The sequence below is a fragment of the Hipposideros armiger genome, unplaced genomic scaffold, assembly GCF_001890085.2.
Source record: "Hipposideros armiger isolate ML-2016 unplaced genomic scaffold, ASM189008v1 scaffold_646, whole genome shotgun sequence".
Lineage (NCBI taxonomy): Eukaryota > Metazoa > Chordata > Mammalia > Chiroptera > Hipposideridae > Hipposideros > Hipposideros armiger.
The window spans coordinates 319,528-337,696 of record NW_017731996.1 but is presented as its reverse complement, the minus strand read 5'-3'; the positions used below and the strand labels follow the sequence as shown (position 1 = coordinate 337,696).

Sequence of the window (18,169 nt, the reverse complement as noted above, 5' to 3'; positions counted from 1 at the left end):
GTCTATTTTTTTCTGATTCAAAAAGGATATTCCCAATTTCAACCTTGCTGAAAAAGAGGCATTTTTGCACCTGCTATTAAGAACAGCTAGGATACAGGATAAGGCTGGCATAAAATTATTTAGTAAGCACATGCTAGCTATTCCAGTTTGAAATCTACCAAACTGTAAAATCAAGGGGGAAATAAAAAGTTGAAGATGGAGTTGTTATTCCTCAGGATGAGGGAACAAAGTCTTACAAAAAGACGGATTAGGCACTCACTTAACTCTATATGGAGAGCATCGTTCTGAGGCTAGGGGGAAGGTGAGGAGGAGCATTACCAAAAGCTGACCAAGCCAACCGGAAACCAAAAGGAGAGGAAAAATGGCATTTAGGAAGAAAGCTAGTAGAAGAAATTCTTCTGGGTCTGACTAGGTAAGTGAATCTAAGGCAACTGCACCAAAGATATGCTACCCATTTACGCCAGCATGAAGCTGGTGAAAATATCTCAAAAAGACATTTTAAACCCAGAGCATTGTATGAAAAATACATTAGCCAAGCAAATTAAAACAAAATGAGGATAAACTCTCAGATTTGAAATCCCAGATAGTCACTTTTCATTAATTCTGTGCATTCTTAGAAAAAAATAAAAAGTAACAAATGTAAAGATTTGTTTTATTTCTATTGGGGGAAGGAGGAGGATAAATAGAACTGTTTTCCAATTTGCTCTCCACTGTATACACACATACCCACACACATACATAAACATACACACACCAAAAATACCCCAAACAAAAAAACAAAAGAAAAAGTCAAGAATCAAAAATCAAAACACCCTCAAACTGCACCAATACTTCGTATTTTGACCAAAAGAATAGATCCGGGGAGGAAGTGCAAAATGCAAAATCAAATGACCAAAAAATGCTGAACAAACAGCATTATTAATATACAAAATATTTATATTACTGAACTAGTAACAGTTGATGTTCTCCGTGTCTGTAAAACTTTGGAACCACATAGCTGATCTGTTAAATCTAGTCCATGCCAGCTTCCAAAAACCAGAAGAGATTTTAGTTAGCTTCATTTTTTGATGCCTCATCAAAATTTTCTACGAGATCTGAAAAAAAGGTACATGAGTTAAAGATATACATGAAGTAAATAAATCCTTGTATTTTATTTTAACCCCAATAAAACCAAAATTATTGCTACTAGAATTAGCCTCAAAATATATAGGACAAGGGGCAGAAAAGAATTGGTGGTGTTTCATTACTAATGCTTCATTTATCTGCTTAAAACAGTAATCCTAAGGAAAAGTTAAATTTTTTGGTCTATGCAAACTACTGAGTGAACAGCATTTTCATATGTCAATAAAAATTCCCACAGATATGTCATAACAATAGCTAAAATCATAACAAATTTATAATCACAGTGATTCCAAGTTAATACATGCAGGCAGCAGAGCTTTGTGTGACTATTTTTAATTCTACATTCTAAATGGGAGGGCTTTTATTCTTTTTTGTTAGACCATAGCCACATCATTCGAATCAACTGAAATTCACAAGCTCATTATCAACCTAAAACTGTAAGTCATTATGCAACAAATTAAATGAGATAAGCAGAATGCTAAAAATCGTAAAACAAAAGAAATGTCACTTACCTGGAACATCATCATCTTCCTCATCAATATCTTCTGGTTTTGGTGCTTTGCTGTCCAATACTACAAAAAGTTTGTTTTAAATTAGTCATTGAGAACAAAGACATCTACAGACACTTATACTGTTTATCCTTTTCTCCTGTCTAAATCTTATATAGTTGTTCAGAAAAGGCTAAGTATTGTCTAATCTAATGCCATAAAATCACTTAAACTTTAACTTCATTAGATATATACTAAATACAGCTGGCAATTTCAATGGGCAGTGATGGTAAAATTTATATGCAAAATGGAGTAATTCAGATTAGTCTGAATAAAAAGACATTACAGTTAATTTATTCTCCAAATTCCATATTCTCCAAATTAGAAAATCAATATTCAAGATTTTTTCCATCTCTTTTGGTGTAAGAGAGTATCTATCTATGTAGTATGAGCACTGAAATAATAGGCTCTTTGATTTTTAGGGGTGACAAGACACACTGGAAACCAGAACTATCTTGGAAATTCAGAACATATGGTTGCTGCATCTATAGTACAATCAACAATGTTAAACAAAAATATAGTTCTGTGATAACACTGTGTTCTTGTCATTAATCAGGAGTATCAAATTGATTGTTTATAAAATGTGGCCTGCAGATCCTGGCACTTTCCTTTTAGGTAATTACTCTCAACGTTCTATATTACCAAAATGTACCCAACTATTCCTATGCCATATTGCATAATTATTAAAGAAACAAACCCCAAAATTGATGAAGCACATAAGTAACATTATAAAAATAAAATATATATACAGGCAAATCCTCCCAATATAAAAGAGGACATGTTTTAAATGATGAGTTTCTTTAAAGTGGGGAGAAAAGAGGTACTAAATTGAAATACCTACCTTGCCGAGGGAACTGTTCAGCTAACTTCCTAAGACTTGTTAAGCTGTCCGCACCAAGTTGACTTAATATTCCAGGAAGCATCTCTGTGATTGGTTTGGCTTCTGCATGACCAGTAATTGCAAAGGTGTTAGCAGAAAGGGAAGCTTGGACTTTGGGATTGTTGAAATGAATAACTGTCCCATCATCTTTAATCATGTTTACCTGTATGATCATGAAAGAAAAATGTACTTCACATATTAGGTACAACTAAAAGTATCTTTTAAAAAAACAATTTAGCCAATTATGCTTTTTTACTTGGTAATTATGTAATCCCAAGGTAGTATCTAAGCAGTGCATATGAATGGATAAAAACCCTAGCAACAAAGTTAACATAGTGTAAATGGCACAAATTACTAGGATGGTCAAAGAATCTAGATTTTAAATTCAAAGACTTCTATGAAAAAGAAGTTCATGTCCACATTTAAAAATACTATAACAATCAGCCAACAACTGGCTTCTTAATGAAATACCCATTATCTTACTCAATTTACACTATTAAACTAAACTGATACAGATACCATTTGGTGGGACAGCCTCTCACTTAGGGGACAGGTTGTAACGGCAAAAATAACCACTGAAAATCCATAAAGAACACTCAGAAATTTAATCAATCAGGTGTTATACTACTTTGTACATTTAGTAAATTTACAAAAATTTCATGTTCTCATCATGTCATTTTTTGTAGAGGATTTTGTGAGTTCCTCTAATTCTTATGTATTGCTTCTCAACAACCTTCAGTAACCCTTGTAAATGTCAAAGAAGTTCTCCCACCCACTTGCCTGGCCACTTGAGCAAGCTTTATTAATTACTGGGAAACCATTAAAACCATCCTCATATTCCTTCTCTAGCTTTCACCAATATGAATTGACTGTTTCAGATTTGATTTAATCCATTGTCTGAGACTTACTGAAAAGAAAGGTTGAACATGAGCTATTTAAAAGTTATTTTTCTCTCACTTTCTTTCTGTGTTTTAGTAGAGCTGAATTTGCATAACTTAAATGTGTAAATAATATAATTCCACTATGTAGTTGACTCTACTGGGTAAGTTACCTTGGTGGTAACATGCTTATTGTATAAAAAGGTTAGGAGATTTAACACTTGGCTACTTTAGAAGCATTTCATGATCCATCCAAAAACTGCCCTTGTCACAATCAAGCAGAGATGCTGAGTGTTCTCCATAGTCAGTGGAAGTGGGCTTTTCTTCCTCAGAGGTGATCACCACCACTGACAGCACCAGAAAGGAAGGGGAAGAAAGGGGCTTCTAAATTTCAGGCAAGACCTGGAACACAGAGAAAATAAAGGCAAATCCCCTAGAAAACTGTAACTAAACCCCACAAATAATTTCCCAATTTTTTTTCTGACTAAAATCAGTATTTCAATTCTATACTCTTCCCTATTGTACTTACAGTTCCATTATGTATATTAGACATATACATAGTAAGCATTCCATGCAGCTGTTCTGAGCAAAGACCGTGAGTTAAAAATACTTTAATACTTTATATTAACTTTAAAAAAAGAAATTATATAGCTCTGAAGATAATTATAGCTTAGTTAGAAAAGTTTAATATTAAAGTGGCTAAAAATCTGGGAGAGGAATGGCTTGAAAAGGAGGTGGCATAATGGAGATGAAATGGAATGTTGCTCTGGATCTAAACTAGAATCACATACTTTAGTTTGGGAAAAGAATAAACATATGATAGGATTATATTTTCTAAATCAATACCAAATCATTTAATTTATTAATAAAGGGTTTTTATAATACTTCCAGGTATGAAAGAGTCTCAAATATTGGAGTTTTTAAAATTTACAGCCTAAAATCACAGATTTGAAATCAATATTGTTCTAAAACAGGCCATACATTTGTTGGACTTAAAGGTCTTCTAGTTCAAATCTGTTGTTAAAGAAATAAATACTAAAGATCAGCTCTTGGTTAAGCAACATACCAAAGGCCAAGTATGTGCAAACCCAGCACTTGAACCTGGGTTTCCCAACATTCTGTTTGGTTTCCTTCCTGCGATGTCATTTGCATTCTTAAAACATTTATTTGTCTATAAAAATTCAATTCTGTGGCCCCACAAAAGCTTGCAAGAGAATTATTTATCTCAGAATATAGGCTAAATTGAGAATGCAAAAGGAAACAGCACAGATATATGGATAATATATATCTTCCTGGCTACAGAATAAATAAGAGGCTAACATGGGGCCAAAAAGAATAAACAAATTTTATCAATTTTCCTTCTGTTCAAGCTTCTTTTCTAATAGCTATATTTACATCCTGATGTAGGTCTTTGTAGTTTAAAATGTGTTGTTTGAGTTTAGTGTGAAAAGCAAGATGAATTCCATCTCAGACTGTGAAACAGAAATAAATTTATTAATGGTTGTTTTAAATGGGGTTGTATAAAAGATTTAGCTTCATGAATAAAAAGGTCCAGAAAGGGGTGGAGAGTTTAATTTTAGAATAGGGAGAATGAAATACTAGAAGTTCAAAAGGCCAGAATATTTTATTTCTAACATTCCTTTCTCTCTACTGAGCAATGACATGGTTATATAAGGCTTCAAGACACAAGCTATTAGAAACTATCAAAGGAGGAATTGTTGGGCTGATCAGTTAAGACGCTTCCCTTTTAGAGGCAAAAGAAGGCATAAGGAAATTGTTAAATTCACAAAGTAAATTGTATGCATTTCATATGGAGAATTCACTTCTTCCAGTGATTTTACTGATGTTTGGTTTAAATAAGACATATAATCTATATATGGTATAAAAACAAGGAGCAGACAAGTAAACAAAGACTACTAAACTAGCTACTATACCAGCACTCAGGTCCCTTTTTCAATCAAACAGCTAGCTCCTTTATGTCAAATGTTTTTTCCACTTAACAGGTACTTAAAAGTAAAGTATGCTACTTGAGCAGTGGAGGGGACATTTTTGAGACCCCAATCCAAAATACCAGATGCCCTTGCTCTTATTTTTTCCTCTAAAAATACTGATATGTCTTATAATTACCAGAAAGTATTTTGTCCTTTCATGCCTAGTGCATTTACATATGCAGTTTGTTCTATTTAGAAGAACCTTTTCCTGCTTCCCCACCTTGCAAATTCCCATTTATCCAACCAAGTCCTGATCAGATGCTTGTTCTCTGTGAAAATTTAAGGTGGTTTACGCAATTTCTGCACTTCATGGGTATTACAATTAAATTAAATTGAATTGTTGTAGTGTAATTGTGTTTTCAAGTCTGATCTTACTAGAAGGTGAGCTTGAGATCGGAAACAATGCCTTACCAGACACAGTAAGCTCCCAAGTGTCCATAATAGTCGCTCAAATTTGCTGAATGAATGGACACCTCCTATACAATTCATTCTAAAATCATGGATACTGTCAGACCTCAGCTCCCAAATGCAAGGTTTAGAAATAGCATCAGTAATATTGCCAATGAAGATGCCCAGAATCTTCTGGGCTATGTCTTTCGCCTGACTTTTCCTATTGTTCAGATGTTTCAGAATCAGCCTGACTGTCCTACAGAATTTAGAGCCATTTTAAGTCATTCCTGGCAACGGCTGGGTGACATCATTATGCTGCTATCAAAACTTTAAAAATCCCTGCCTTCGCTGGCCTCTGAGTAGGGCACACATAAATCACAGCAGCCTTCTATCTCATAAATCTGATGCTTGTTTTATTCCTACACAGCAGTAAGTTTTTATGGCTCTAGGAGGCTCACAAAGTTATACTTGACTCCATAGCTTTTGCTGATAACTGCCCTCTAAGTTCAGAGAAGAGGTTTAAATTTTTCTGCAATGTGATTTCTTGTATCTATTTTAAGTCTCCACTAGGCCAGGTAGCTGCTGTTCTGAGAATTGAGAGTTGTCTTAAAATCAAGTTTTATTGCCACTCCTTCCGACATATAGTGGCACTTAAATATTTATCAGAAAATTCATTTTTATTGCCATCCTCCTATATATTAATAGGGTGAAATATTAGACATTTAAAATATAAGGCACATAAGTATCTGGGATTTTGTGAGGCTAAGGGATGTCGTCATATTTTGAGGATTATGGGTTTTGTACACACTCCCATAAGTCAGTACCTTTCTCATTCAATCCTTCTAAGCTCAGTACCTGCTTATTTCTAAAGGCTAGTATGAAGTATAACCTATTATTGTTGATATAAGCTAAAGCTAACAGCTGTCATAACACTATATGATATGCTGGCATCATTTTCTCTTATGCTCTGGTGGCAAGAGTCTAATGAAATGAATTCTCTACAACTGTGCTGTAGATAGTGTAAAATGGCATACCCTTTTTGAAAAGCAATTTAGCAATATGAAGAGTTCTAAAAATGTTCATGCATGCTCTTTCAGCCAATAATTGTATTTCCAAAAATCTATCTGAAGGAAATCAGAGATGAAGGTTAACTATTTATATACATGAAAGTCCAATATGTATTCTTTTATTATCAAAGCATTACAATGTATAATAAAGTAATGTTAAATTATGGTATATCCAGATATTGGAACATATGTAGACATCTAGACTGATGATTAAGAAGAGTATTTTAATGATATGAAACAATTTTTACAATATAATGCTATCTGGAAAAAAAAGATTCCAAGTTGTACATCTAACTAGTCTCAGATATGTATGTATAAAAATATATGTATACAAAAATGGGAAATACAAGAGTAAGAGTTATTTCTGTGTAATGGAATAATGATTGAATGTTAATATTCTTATTTTCTATATACCTGTAATTTTCTACAATGACAACATACATTTATATTGGGGAGGAAGCTATTTTAAAAACAAACGATGTTCATCAACAGATGAATGGATTAAATGTGGTACTATCCATACAATGGAATATTATTCACCTATAAAAGGAGTAAAGTTCTGACACATGCTATAACATGGATGAACCTTGAAAACATTATGCTAAGTATAGGAAGCAGACACCAAAGGGCAAATATTGTATTCCAGTTTTATGAAATATCTACAGTAAGCAAATCCACAGAGACAGAAAGTAGGTCAGACGTTATCAGGGGCTGCGGGAGAGGGAAACAGGGTGTTATTGCTTAATGGGTATGGAGTTTCTGTTTGGGATAATGAAAAATTCTGGAAATAGGTAATAGGTACAACATTGTGATTGTAATTAATGCCGCTGAATTGTACACTTAAAATGGTTAAAATTGAAAATTTTATGTTATATATATTTTTCCACAATAAAAATATAATTAAAAAATTAAACAAAAAAGCAGGAAATTCAAAGACAAAGTGAGGCTGCTTTGGAATGATAAGGTGAGTGGGCCATGGTGTTTCCCTTTTACTCCCCTGCACTCAGAGGTGTGTCTATCCATCGGCACTTGAGGCTCTAGCTGGAGGAAGAAGGAATGAGGTAAGGGTCAACCAGTAACTTTAGGTCCTCCTTCTGTACAAGTGGTTCAGGCAAAATTAAGAACAAGGAAGAGGAAAACATAAACAGTAAAACTTATGTATACAATTAGAAAATTTACATTCCCAGTCCTAAGCTCTCTCCTGAGCTCCAGCTCCCCATGGCTAATTTGTTGCAGAATAATCGCTCCTAGAGTAATCAGTATCTCAAACAATAGGCCCAAGACATCTCATCATGGGAGTCTGCAAGCTATAAACAAACAAAAAAAAAAACATGGTTCCTGCTGTCAAGATTCATTATCATCTACTGAAAACAGACTATTTGGTTAATAAGTAGCCATTATACCTCACAATATGAAGTAATAATAAACATATAGAAGAGCAATTTAACCTAAGGGCAGCGGGAAGGAAGTACAGAGAAAGGGTTGATTAATTATGACTGGAAAGATAGGCAAGATTTCAGAGGCAAAATTACACCCTAGTTAAGATAGAATCTGTCCTCTGAATGTAATAGTACAACTCTATGAAGCAACTAGGCCATCTGAACCAGAGATTCAGATTTTTGGTGACATTTTTTATCAAATTAAATCTTATAAAATCAATTGTTTCTGAAAAATGGAACAGCTCCTATTGTTGATAGATTCATGTTGTCAGGGGAAGAAGGGTGACAGCAGTCACTATATCCAACTAGATTACCAAATAAGTACATCCAAATATCTTCAAATGTCACAGAACATAAGACATTTCCAGAAGTTTAGTTCTGGGTTATATTCTTGAAGTTCACCTGGGAATTCCTTTCTAAAACTTGATTTTATATGAAATAGTCTCTGACACTCCCCTGCCCCTTACTTTTTTTCAGCTTTGGATTTATCTGTCTTTGGGAACATGTAAAAGAAATCTATACATGATTATAACTATTGCAGCAAATCAACAAATGAATACATGCAAGACCGGAGAAGTTTGTCTCAGTGGAAACAGTCCTTTGGTTTTTTAAGTTTCTGAAAAGGACATAAATTAAGCTTTGGAAGGGGGAAAAAAAACCCATCAAGACTGACAGCCTAGAAAGTAAGATTTAGAACTTTACTTGGCAAAGTGCATTCAACATGATTTGAAACCCACCACTGATCTTCCTGCTCCTCACCCACCAAACTGAGGACTTTCTACTTTTTTGATGTTTTGAAGGTCTTAAGTACAGAAAACATAGTAATATTACTTTTGACAATAGTGTCTTCTTTTCAAAAAATTTTTACCTGCTCTTCTTAAACTGTCAAAAAACAAAAAGACAGTATATTCTTCAGAGTTCAGCACTGTGAAACAAGTTTAAAACATCCCAAATAAAAAATAAAAAAATTGTAATTAATGTTTTGTCTATTCTAAAACATACATATTTTTTCATACCTTAGTGTTTCTGAAAACTGTATGTTTTCACGTATACATTTAATGCAATAACTCCTTTTCCCCTCCTAATAGCTGTTTTTAAACCAAGTGTGTGTCATCATTTTCTTCAGAAAAAAATTGAAAAACAATTTATTTTAAATATAGTAACAGACAACATAATGTTTGAGGCAAGCCGATTATATACACCATGTCAGATATTCGTAAACAAAATTATTTCAGATCTGCAAAGCATTATACAAAGTATATATATCTTGGTTCTCAAAAATCCATTTTAGAACAGGAAAGAAGGAAAAAGTAAAAATCCTCCCATCTTAAGTTCAAATATTAGAAATTTAATAGCTGTTACCTTGCATTGTTAATTATCTTTATACATATTTTCTCTGTACAACTATTGGGTTGTCGGAAAAGTCATGATGCATTTTTGCAACGAAAAACATAGAAAAATACGTCATGACTTTTCCGACAACCCAACAGTTTGTGGGGGCTGGAAGACAGCATAGCATATACATGGGGCTCACAATGACAGTGTGTACATATCTATTATGTACCAGTAACTTTCTGTGTGATGTTTTGGAGCTATGACTCCTCACAAAGTTAGACTTGTACTGGCAATACCAACAAAAAGGAATTCACGATTCAGTTTAATAAATGTTATAATAAAAGTAAATGCAGGGCATTATGAGGCACATAGGAAAGGCACCTAACCTTTCTTTGTACAAATGCGTATGTGTGCTACCACAAAGGCTTCTGAGAGGAAATACCACCCGCATTAACATCTGAAAACAGAAAAACAGCAATGTCCTTGGAAACACTAATGGGGATTTCTTTTATCTATAATGGTGTATATAATGAATTCTGCATGATAGGTGCTCACTAATACAGGATATAAGGCAGGTACTTTCCCTTTCTTTGGTGAGGTGTACCACAGATAGTAATGATGTAATTAAATCTAACTTATGGCAGTGAAAATGTAAACATTGATAACTATCAGAAATGAAATCATTAGGTAGAAGTGGATCTAGATGGTTAACAGATCACAAATAGTTGATGTAATTTTTCTTGAGTGTATTTTGAAATAACATCAATCTTTGACTTCATATTTGAGGAAAGTTGTATCATCAAAATATAATAAAATGATTAAAAAAATTTAACCAAAAATTTTGGAAAGAGGACTAGTAAGAAAGCTAATCCATGGAAAGCTATTGCTAGAACTTCTTGGCTGAGGCAGAAATTAGAGACTTTGTAGAGCAGAATGGTGCCCTTATGGGAAAAAAAGTCCACCTTATTTGATGAAAGCATGGGGTTTTTTTTACTCCTATATCAGAAAAAATATCTTACATTAAAATTCAAGATGAGTTCCATCATTTTGCCATATATGCAAATACTTTGAGTCTGAAAAGTATGATGAATTCCTTAACTGTCTACTAAAATTATCTTTTGGACAATCATCCAATTTTATACAATGAGCAAATTTAACAGCTGCAGTCCATCACAGACATCTGAGTGACAATACCAGATTACGTTAAATTGATATTTTACATTTGAAAAGTGTGGATAATGATTTGTGAATGTGCTATTTGTCCACATAATTTAACAATTTACAAAGTGATCATACCTCTTCAATACCAGCTATATTATTCACAGCCAGTTTTTTTAGAGAACTCTGAAGTTTTTTGTCATCAGCTGTAGCTGTTCTGTGTACCACCTTCTTCTTTCTGCGAGCTGTACCCTGAAAAATAACCAAACAGAAGGGTTAGCATGCCTTGCATCTGGCAACTGCAATCACATGTCTTCCAATCCACAGCACCCGAACTAAAACCCACATAAGAAATTGCTGACTTAATAGTAATGATTAATAATACTGCTCAGAGTTGTGTCTGTCAGCCTAATCCAGATTTTTGAAGGTCAGTTCTAGCCAGTTCTTATTCTTTCCAATATCCAGCCTTTATCATTTCAACACATTATATTTCAAAATTTTTCTAATAAAAAATAATTTATAACTTCAAGACAATTTAGTTTATAACAACTTTCAAACATTATAAGGAATGCTTTTTTTAACAGTACCTACTATCCCCTGACAATAAAGTCTAAAGATATTCTGAGACTGTAGATTATGACATAATTAAGAATCAAAAGCCTACTATATGAGTGTTCTAGAGTCCTAGAATCCAGGAATGAGAAAGATCAAGTTCTTACTTTAAGAAGCATACATTATAGTGGGAGAGAAAAGCCAATAAATATATAAATAAGATCATTTCAAATGGGATAAGGGTATTAAGAAAAAAATAATACACTGGTAAGAGTGTTGGGTGGGAGCTAAGCACTACTTTATTAGAATGTTCAAGGGAAGGCCCCTCTGAAGAGGTGACATATGAACTGAGACCCATGAGAAGATCTAGGGAAGAGTGATCCAAACAGAATGAAACAAGAGTGAACCTGTTGTGTCTAGAGAAAGAATGCAGGCCAGCATGGCTAGAGAAGAATGAGTGAACAATGGGAAAGGAGGAAGAAAATGAAATCAGAAAGATAAGCAAGAGCTAGGTCATGTAGCCCAGAATGCCATAGGCAGGAGTTGGACTTTATTCCAATTGCAATATTGGAAGATTTTAAACATAGAGATGACTTGATCTGATTTATGATTTTAAAATATGACTGAGGTTGCTGTGGAAAATCAACTTTTGGGTTGTCAGAAAAGTCATGATGCATTTTTGCAAAGAAAAACAGAAAAAAATACGTCATGACTTTTCCAACAACCCAATATAATGACATCAATCAATCAGGAAGCTACTATAGCAGTTCTGATAAAAGATGAGGGTTGTGGCAGTGGAGATGGGGAGAGCTCAATATGTCAGAAGAACTAATAGGACTTGCTGTTGGATTAGATGTAGAAAAAGAGAATCTATATAGAATGATGCTTAGCACTTTGGCCTGAGCAAATAGGTTGAATACTGTACTATACACTGAGATAGAAAAAGCTCATTTCTAAATGGATACTTCGAAACTCTAAATAAATTTTTCCCATTGAAAAACTATTTAAAAGAATGGATAAAATTCCTGGGCCAGTGTACAAAAATGAAACCTAAAGCAGAGCTGCAACACTAACAAAAGCAGCCCAAGTCATGAGGGCTAACGCTTTTTGAGATCCAGCAGGAGTAAGGGAAAAGGAATGGAGGTTTCAATCTCTGGGTGGCTCCTGCAGTAGCATTCAGCCTTACTGAAGGTAGACAGGGGCTTCAGTCTCAGCAACTCTGGTGGGAGTGGAAGAGAGCTCTATGAGTAGCAGCGGAGGTTGTGATGAAACCCAGTTGCTGAAGATGGACTAGAATTACATAGATGCTCATTTATTTGTGAAGCGTTCCTGATTCAGGATAGCTCAATTGCTTACTGGACACCTCAACTCAAATGATCCTCAGACACTTTAAATTCAACATGGCCTAAAAACTTATCAGTCTGCCAAACTACTCTTCTTATATTTCCTATGTTTTATAGCTGATGGTACCACCATATATCCAGTCTCTAAAGCCAGAAATATGGGGGTCATCCCAGACTCTTGCATCTTCCCTTCAACCCCCATATTCTATCAGCCATATCAATTCTAACCCCTAAATTTTACATATTACAGCAGTAGCCTCTCAATTGTTCTTTTATGCAAATTTCTATTTCATTCCATTTCCACATTGTCAGCAGTTACCTTTCTAAAATGACTGTTATTTCCTTCTTAAAATCCTTCAATAGTTGTCCCTTGACTATAGGATAAAATCCTAAACTCCTAGAATGGTATCTAAGGCTATGTATGATTCAACCTCAAATTACCTGGTAGTTTCATTTCCAACCATTCTTTATCCATTATATAGTCAACTTTAACTGGTTCTTTTTTTTTTTTTTTTTAGCTGAGCCATCCTGCCACCTGTTGGCAGCTCAGCAGCAGCGTAGCTCGGGCCAGGCATCAAACCACTGTTGCTCAGAGCTCGCACTCTTGAGTGAGCTCTTAACTAATTGAGCCACTTGGCTGGCCCCTCAACTCTAGCTATACCAAACGAAAGCAAGCCATTCCATTAAAGCACCATGTTATCATAGCATCCTTTGTGTTTTTGCATGTCTGAGAATGACAATCCCTTTTCAGCCTACCCACTTACCCTCTCACATGTCTACTTCGTGATAAATTCTTATTCTTCAAATCTTAGCTCAGTGAGGACTTCCTTGTCTCTCCTAGGCAAGAGCACCTTGTACTTTATTTTAGCATTTATTCTTCTATAGTGTAATTGTGAGCATGTCTTTCTCCAAGTTATGTCAAGAGCAGGAAACCTTATCTTCTGTGTGCTTGGCACATAGTAGGTGCTCAATAAACTAGTTAAATGAATGAATGTGCTAACTGCCTAGAGATATATATATGATGTTCTGCATCAAGCTCTTCCAGGTGTATTCCATGGTCCCTAGTTTTTACATTGGTATATTACACTATACTTGATTTGGTCACATGAATGTGTTAATATGACTCTAAAGTCATAAAACAGTATCACTATGAAAGGAGAAAGCACTAGTCACTATTTCCCTTTACCCTCTCCTGTCCCCATCACTAGGAGCTGTGGTTATCAACGAAGTAAAGGACACAGTGGGGCTTATACATAGTATCTGTCCTACCTACTCCTGCCCACGTCTGAGGTAAGCACTGTTCTTGCTTTTCCTTTTACAAAGGAAAAGATTGTACTGGGCAGAGATAAAGGGAGAATATTCTCCTTGAATCTGGGGCCAGAGCTAAAGGGAATCAAAGATTTTTGATGCTCAAAACTAGCTTTTCCTTAGGCTTCAAAGAGTACATGGAATAAGAATGCTTATGTTCATATAGGCAGGAATTTGGGAGGAAAACCTAGCAATAAACAAAACCTATCATCAGCTTGAGCCTCTCCAGTTAAGCCACTTAGAAACCTAACTGTAGCAGTAAGTGTATCCTGTCAAGATTTGGTAACCTTAATATCTGGGATGCCCCACACGTGAGACTAACTAACATAATAATAGTTATCATTTATTAAGTAGCTACTCTGTGCCAGAGACCATGTTAGGTGTTTTATAAATATTACTCTAATCTATAGAAGCATCTTATGTACTAGTATTTCTATTTTGCAGATGTGAAAATGGAAGCTTTACAAGGCTAGGTAGCTTGTTCATGTCATATAACTACCAGGTGTTCAGAGGATTCAAACAAAGGTGGCTATTTCTACTTCACCATCAGAGAGAGTATTCTAGTTATCTATTTTAGACTTAGACAGTTATTTTCAAATTGGAATGTGGTTTGATCTTGATTATTGAAAAGATTTTAGATTTTCAATGACCACAAATCCAAAATAATAATCTCTAGTAATAATACATTCTCCTATCAGTTTGTTTTTATGCCACACTCACCTTGCCCCCTATCCGGACCTGAGCCTGAAGTTTGGCTAACTTTTCTTGATTCATGCTGTTGGTAAATCTAGGGGGGGAAAAATAGATTTGTTAAAGTCACTGTTTTACCAAAATAAAATAACTGTTTATGCAACAGTACCTTCTGGTTCACTGAGCTTACAATATTCATCACCACCATGACCATATTAATACATCTACATTCTTAATAAATATTAAACTTTTTTTAGCTTCATAAACCAGATATTAAAAGAACTGAAATTAAACAATACCACGAGGGAGTGGAATATAAAAATAGAAAACAGAATGAGATTCAAAGTTACCTATCTGAAGATCCCTCCTTAAAGGCATGATTTGGTACTTTGGCGTTCAGTAAAACCTAACCAATTATAAAATCTCTGTAGGCAAGCCAGTTTTTCCCTCAAAGATTTTAACAGCAGAGAGCTGTTACCAAATGTTATTAGCACAACCTTTAAGTAGACTTTTTTCTCCCAAACACATTCTGTATTCCTTGTAAAACATAAATAGAAGACAAAAAAAAGAAGCTGGACAAAGAAGAAATTCAACAATAGGCTGTCTAGCTATCAAGATATGAGGTAGTGGTGTCCTCTATTCAAGGTCAGATGGTATGTTAATAATAGGGAAAGAGAACCCGATTTTCAGATGTTCAGTGCTCTTGCAACACGTTCCAGAGTTCATTCAATACCTTGCACTGATGTAGTATGTCATACTTGTCAAGATATTCTTGCATACAGGGTAAAATGCCTACATGCACATTTGGACAAAAACACATCTCTGACACATTAGTACAAAATTTTGGGGGGAGGAGGGGATGAGGAGACTTAAATATAAGCTTTTTAAGGCTAATGTTGATTTTGAAAGTTCTAAGAACATTATATAGTCGTGAATCCTAGTCTGGTCAGTGATATTCGTACTAAGGAAAGAAGTTCCTAAGTTTATAATGGATCATAACATTCCACATTATATAAACACATAAAAGCCAATGTTAAAGTCTTGTTTTACCTGTTCTGTGGCTCAAAAGATCATTACTGAGATGTGAGAGATGGAATGAAGGACAAGGCTGTTATCAGATATTTTTTGGCCAATTCTCTAACCTCTTTATAATCATCCAGATGAAAAAGTTTTCTTCATTTGAGAGATGAAAGAGAATCAAAGATTATATAACTACACATTCTGTAGTCTGACATTGTACTTAGGCACTAACCTGTATATGACTCTGCTTTAAGGCCAAATAAAGTCCAGTTCTCAAATAACACTTAGAATTTATGATTCCTTAACCTTTGCTCAGCATTGTATCACAATGCTCTGAAGCAGCTAAAACACTCTTTTATAGGAGAAAGTGTGACTAAGAGTACAAAACCAGAAGTCTTAGGTGTGTACCTATGTCAATTTGCATAGACTTAAAATTTGCTGATGTAAATCCCAATCTCTATACTCAATATCCACAGAAAAGGACCAATATTCATTTTTCTCAAAGGAATTGACCATGAAAGTGTAGTGAACTAACAAAGAGCTTAAGGAATGTTTTACAAAAAGGGGGCTAACTGAAAATATTAGAACTAGACACAAGGTAAACTTTTGGAACTCTTCTGCACTTCGAAGTGACAATCCCCTAGAAGAGATAGAAGAGAGAAGTCAAGATAAAGACTCCTGACTTGTTTGAAACAAAAGCAACAAAACTAACTCATTATTATGAATGCGTAGATAAAAGAACAGATTCCATTCGAGGTCATCAGGACAACAGAGAACTTGTTCCCAAGGAGTAATCTCAGAGAAAAAGCATTTTAGCAAGGTTGGAAGCTCAAGGGGATAGGGGAGAAAAAGCATGGTTCATTGTCTACTAGCAGGTTGTGATGAGTGGAATTCAAGTAGGAAAGAGGATTGGACTCTGTGAGAAGACAGGTCAAGCTCAGAATCTGGACTGAACCTTGAAGACACCCGGTGTAATTACCTATTCCTCAATCAACCTGTACTTTATTGTGTTGTATGTGAGGCCATCTCAAATACCTGCAGGGTATTAATACAGCAGCAAGGTATAAATTAATAAACACAATTCACCTCCCTCCCAATTTAATAGATTTGCCAACGAGGGCCCAGAGGAAGTCACTTCCTAGGCCCAAAAGGGAGAAGTAACCTCCTAAGGCCATATGACTTGGGGATCCTAGACTCTTTTAGCCCTTTCCTCAAGGACTCCAGAGAAAGGGTGTAAATAATGAGGTTATAATTAGTATTGATTGTGTGCCTAAGTTCCGAGCATTATGGTAGGCACTTATTACATGCATGTTTACACAGAGATAAAATAATTTCAATTTTTAGGCCCTCCTTTTTTATTATGTGGGGTTTCTCTAAGAGAGGCATAGGCTTTAGAATCAGAAGGATCAAGCTTCTACCACTTAGGGTTTCCGGAAAAGTATTTTACTTCTCTAAGCTTGTGTTGCTTCTGCATTAGAAAAGGTGTAACATCACACACCACATAGGGTTGTTTTAAGGGTTAAAGGTTAAGTTATCAAACACAGGGTACGGCTCACAGTAGACACTCAAAAACTGGTAACTATTGTTACCACTCCAAAGGGGACATCTATGGTCGAGTGAGAGAAGCTGAAACCACCGTTCACTAGCTGTGGAACATTGTTCCTGTCGGTCAATCATCAATTTCCTAACAGCCTACTAAGCATCAAGCAGTGTGATGGGGCTATACGGATGGGCAAGGCAAAGTCTGAGCGGGAGGCCAACTTGTAAACAAATACTGCCATTACCAGGTGAAGAGCGCTGCAACGTAATTCGGTCCCGAGCACGAGGGGGCCAGGGGCTGCTAACCTCAGTTTCCCTATCTGTAGGGAAGGATCCAATGAGATGACAACAGAGAGGCTGTATAAAGCTTCAACGCTCACAGCACTGTTGTTGTGAATAATGAAGAGTATCAGAACAGAGGCAGGGGACCACCCGCCTCCTGGGACTGGATCTGGGTGGCAACAGCTTGGGCCCGCTCGCCCCCACAAGGGGCGGTGGTGCTGGGGACCTTCCCTCAGGTGCCGACCCCCAGCTGCGCCGCCGGTAACCCAGAGGCCAGGCTAGCCGCCTCCGCCCCCACTTGGCACTCCGCGGCGGAAGTGGCAGCCCGAGCGGTTGGCGGGTGTCGGAAGAAGAGGGCGGGGGGGGATACCGTGCGCAGCGGCCTGTGGCCGTGGAGTGGCGGGACCGCCGGGGGTCTCACCTGAAGCAGGGAGGGTCCTCCGACACCAGCACGCGGCAAGAGCAAGATGGCTGCCTCAGTCAAGACAGAGAAAGACGACGGCGGCGGCGGGAGCGGGGTCCACGTGACACAGTCGGGCCTCAGCAGAGCAGCCTATCCCGGGAGAGCATTGGCGAACTACAAATCCCAGTGTGCTCTGTGCCTCCCAATAGAAAGGCGGCAGGTGC

The 18,169-nt window shown here is 36.1% G+C and overlaps 1 protein-coding gene across 4 annotated transcripts; it reads right to left on the bottom strand.

Moving 5' to 3' along the window:
- Positions 1 to 634: 634 nt before the first annotated feature.
- BTF3L4 (basic transcription factor 3 like 4) lies at positions 635 to 18,086 on the bottom strand. 4 transcript variants are annotated; one of them, XM_019625957.1, is made up of 7 exons: positions 17,964 to 18,086; positions 17,506 to 17,644; positions 14,732 to 14,798; positions 10,947 to 11,060; positions 2,512 to 2,713; positions 1,635 to 1,694; positions 635 to 1,094 (listed from the first exon to the last, which is right to left on the bottom strand). In XM_019625957.1, the coding sequence occupies exons 3-7, from the start codon at positions 14,783 to 14,785 to the stop codon at positions 1,048 to 1,050; spliced, it is 477 nt and encodes a 158-aa protein (XP_019481502.1). In that variant the 5' UTR covers positions 14,786 to 14,798; positions 17,506 to 17,644; positions 17,964 to 18,086; the 3' UTR covers positions 635 to 1,047. The 4 variants fall into 4 exon arrangements, with proteins under 4 accessions (XP_019481502.1, XP_019481501.1, XP_019481500.1 ...); XM_019625956.1 differs by lacking the exon at positions 17,506 to 17,644 and adding an exon at positions 15,752 to 15,874; XM_019625955.1 differs by lacking the exon at positions 17,506 to 17,644 and having other exon boundaries at positions 17,964 to 18,082.
- Positions 18,087 to 18,169: the final 83 nt, after the last annotated feature.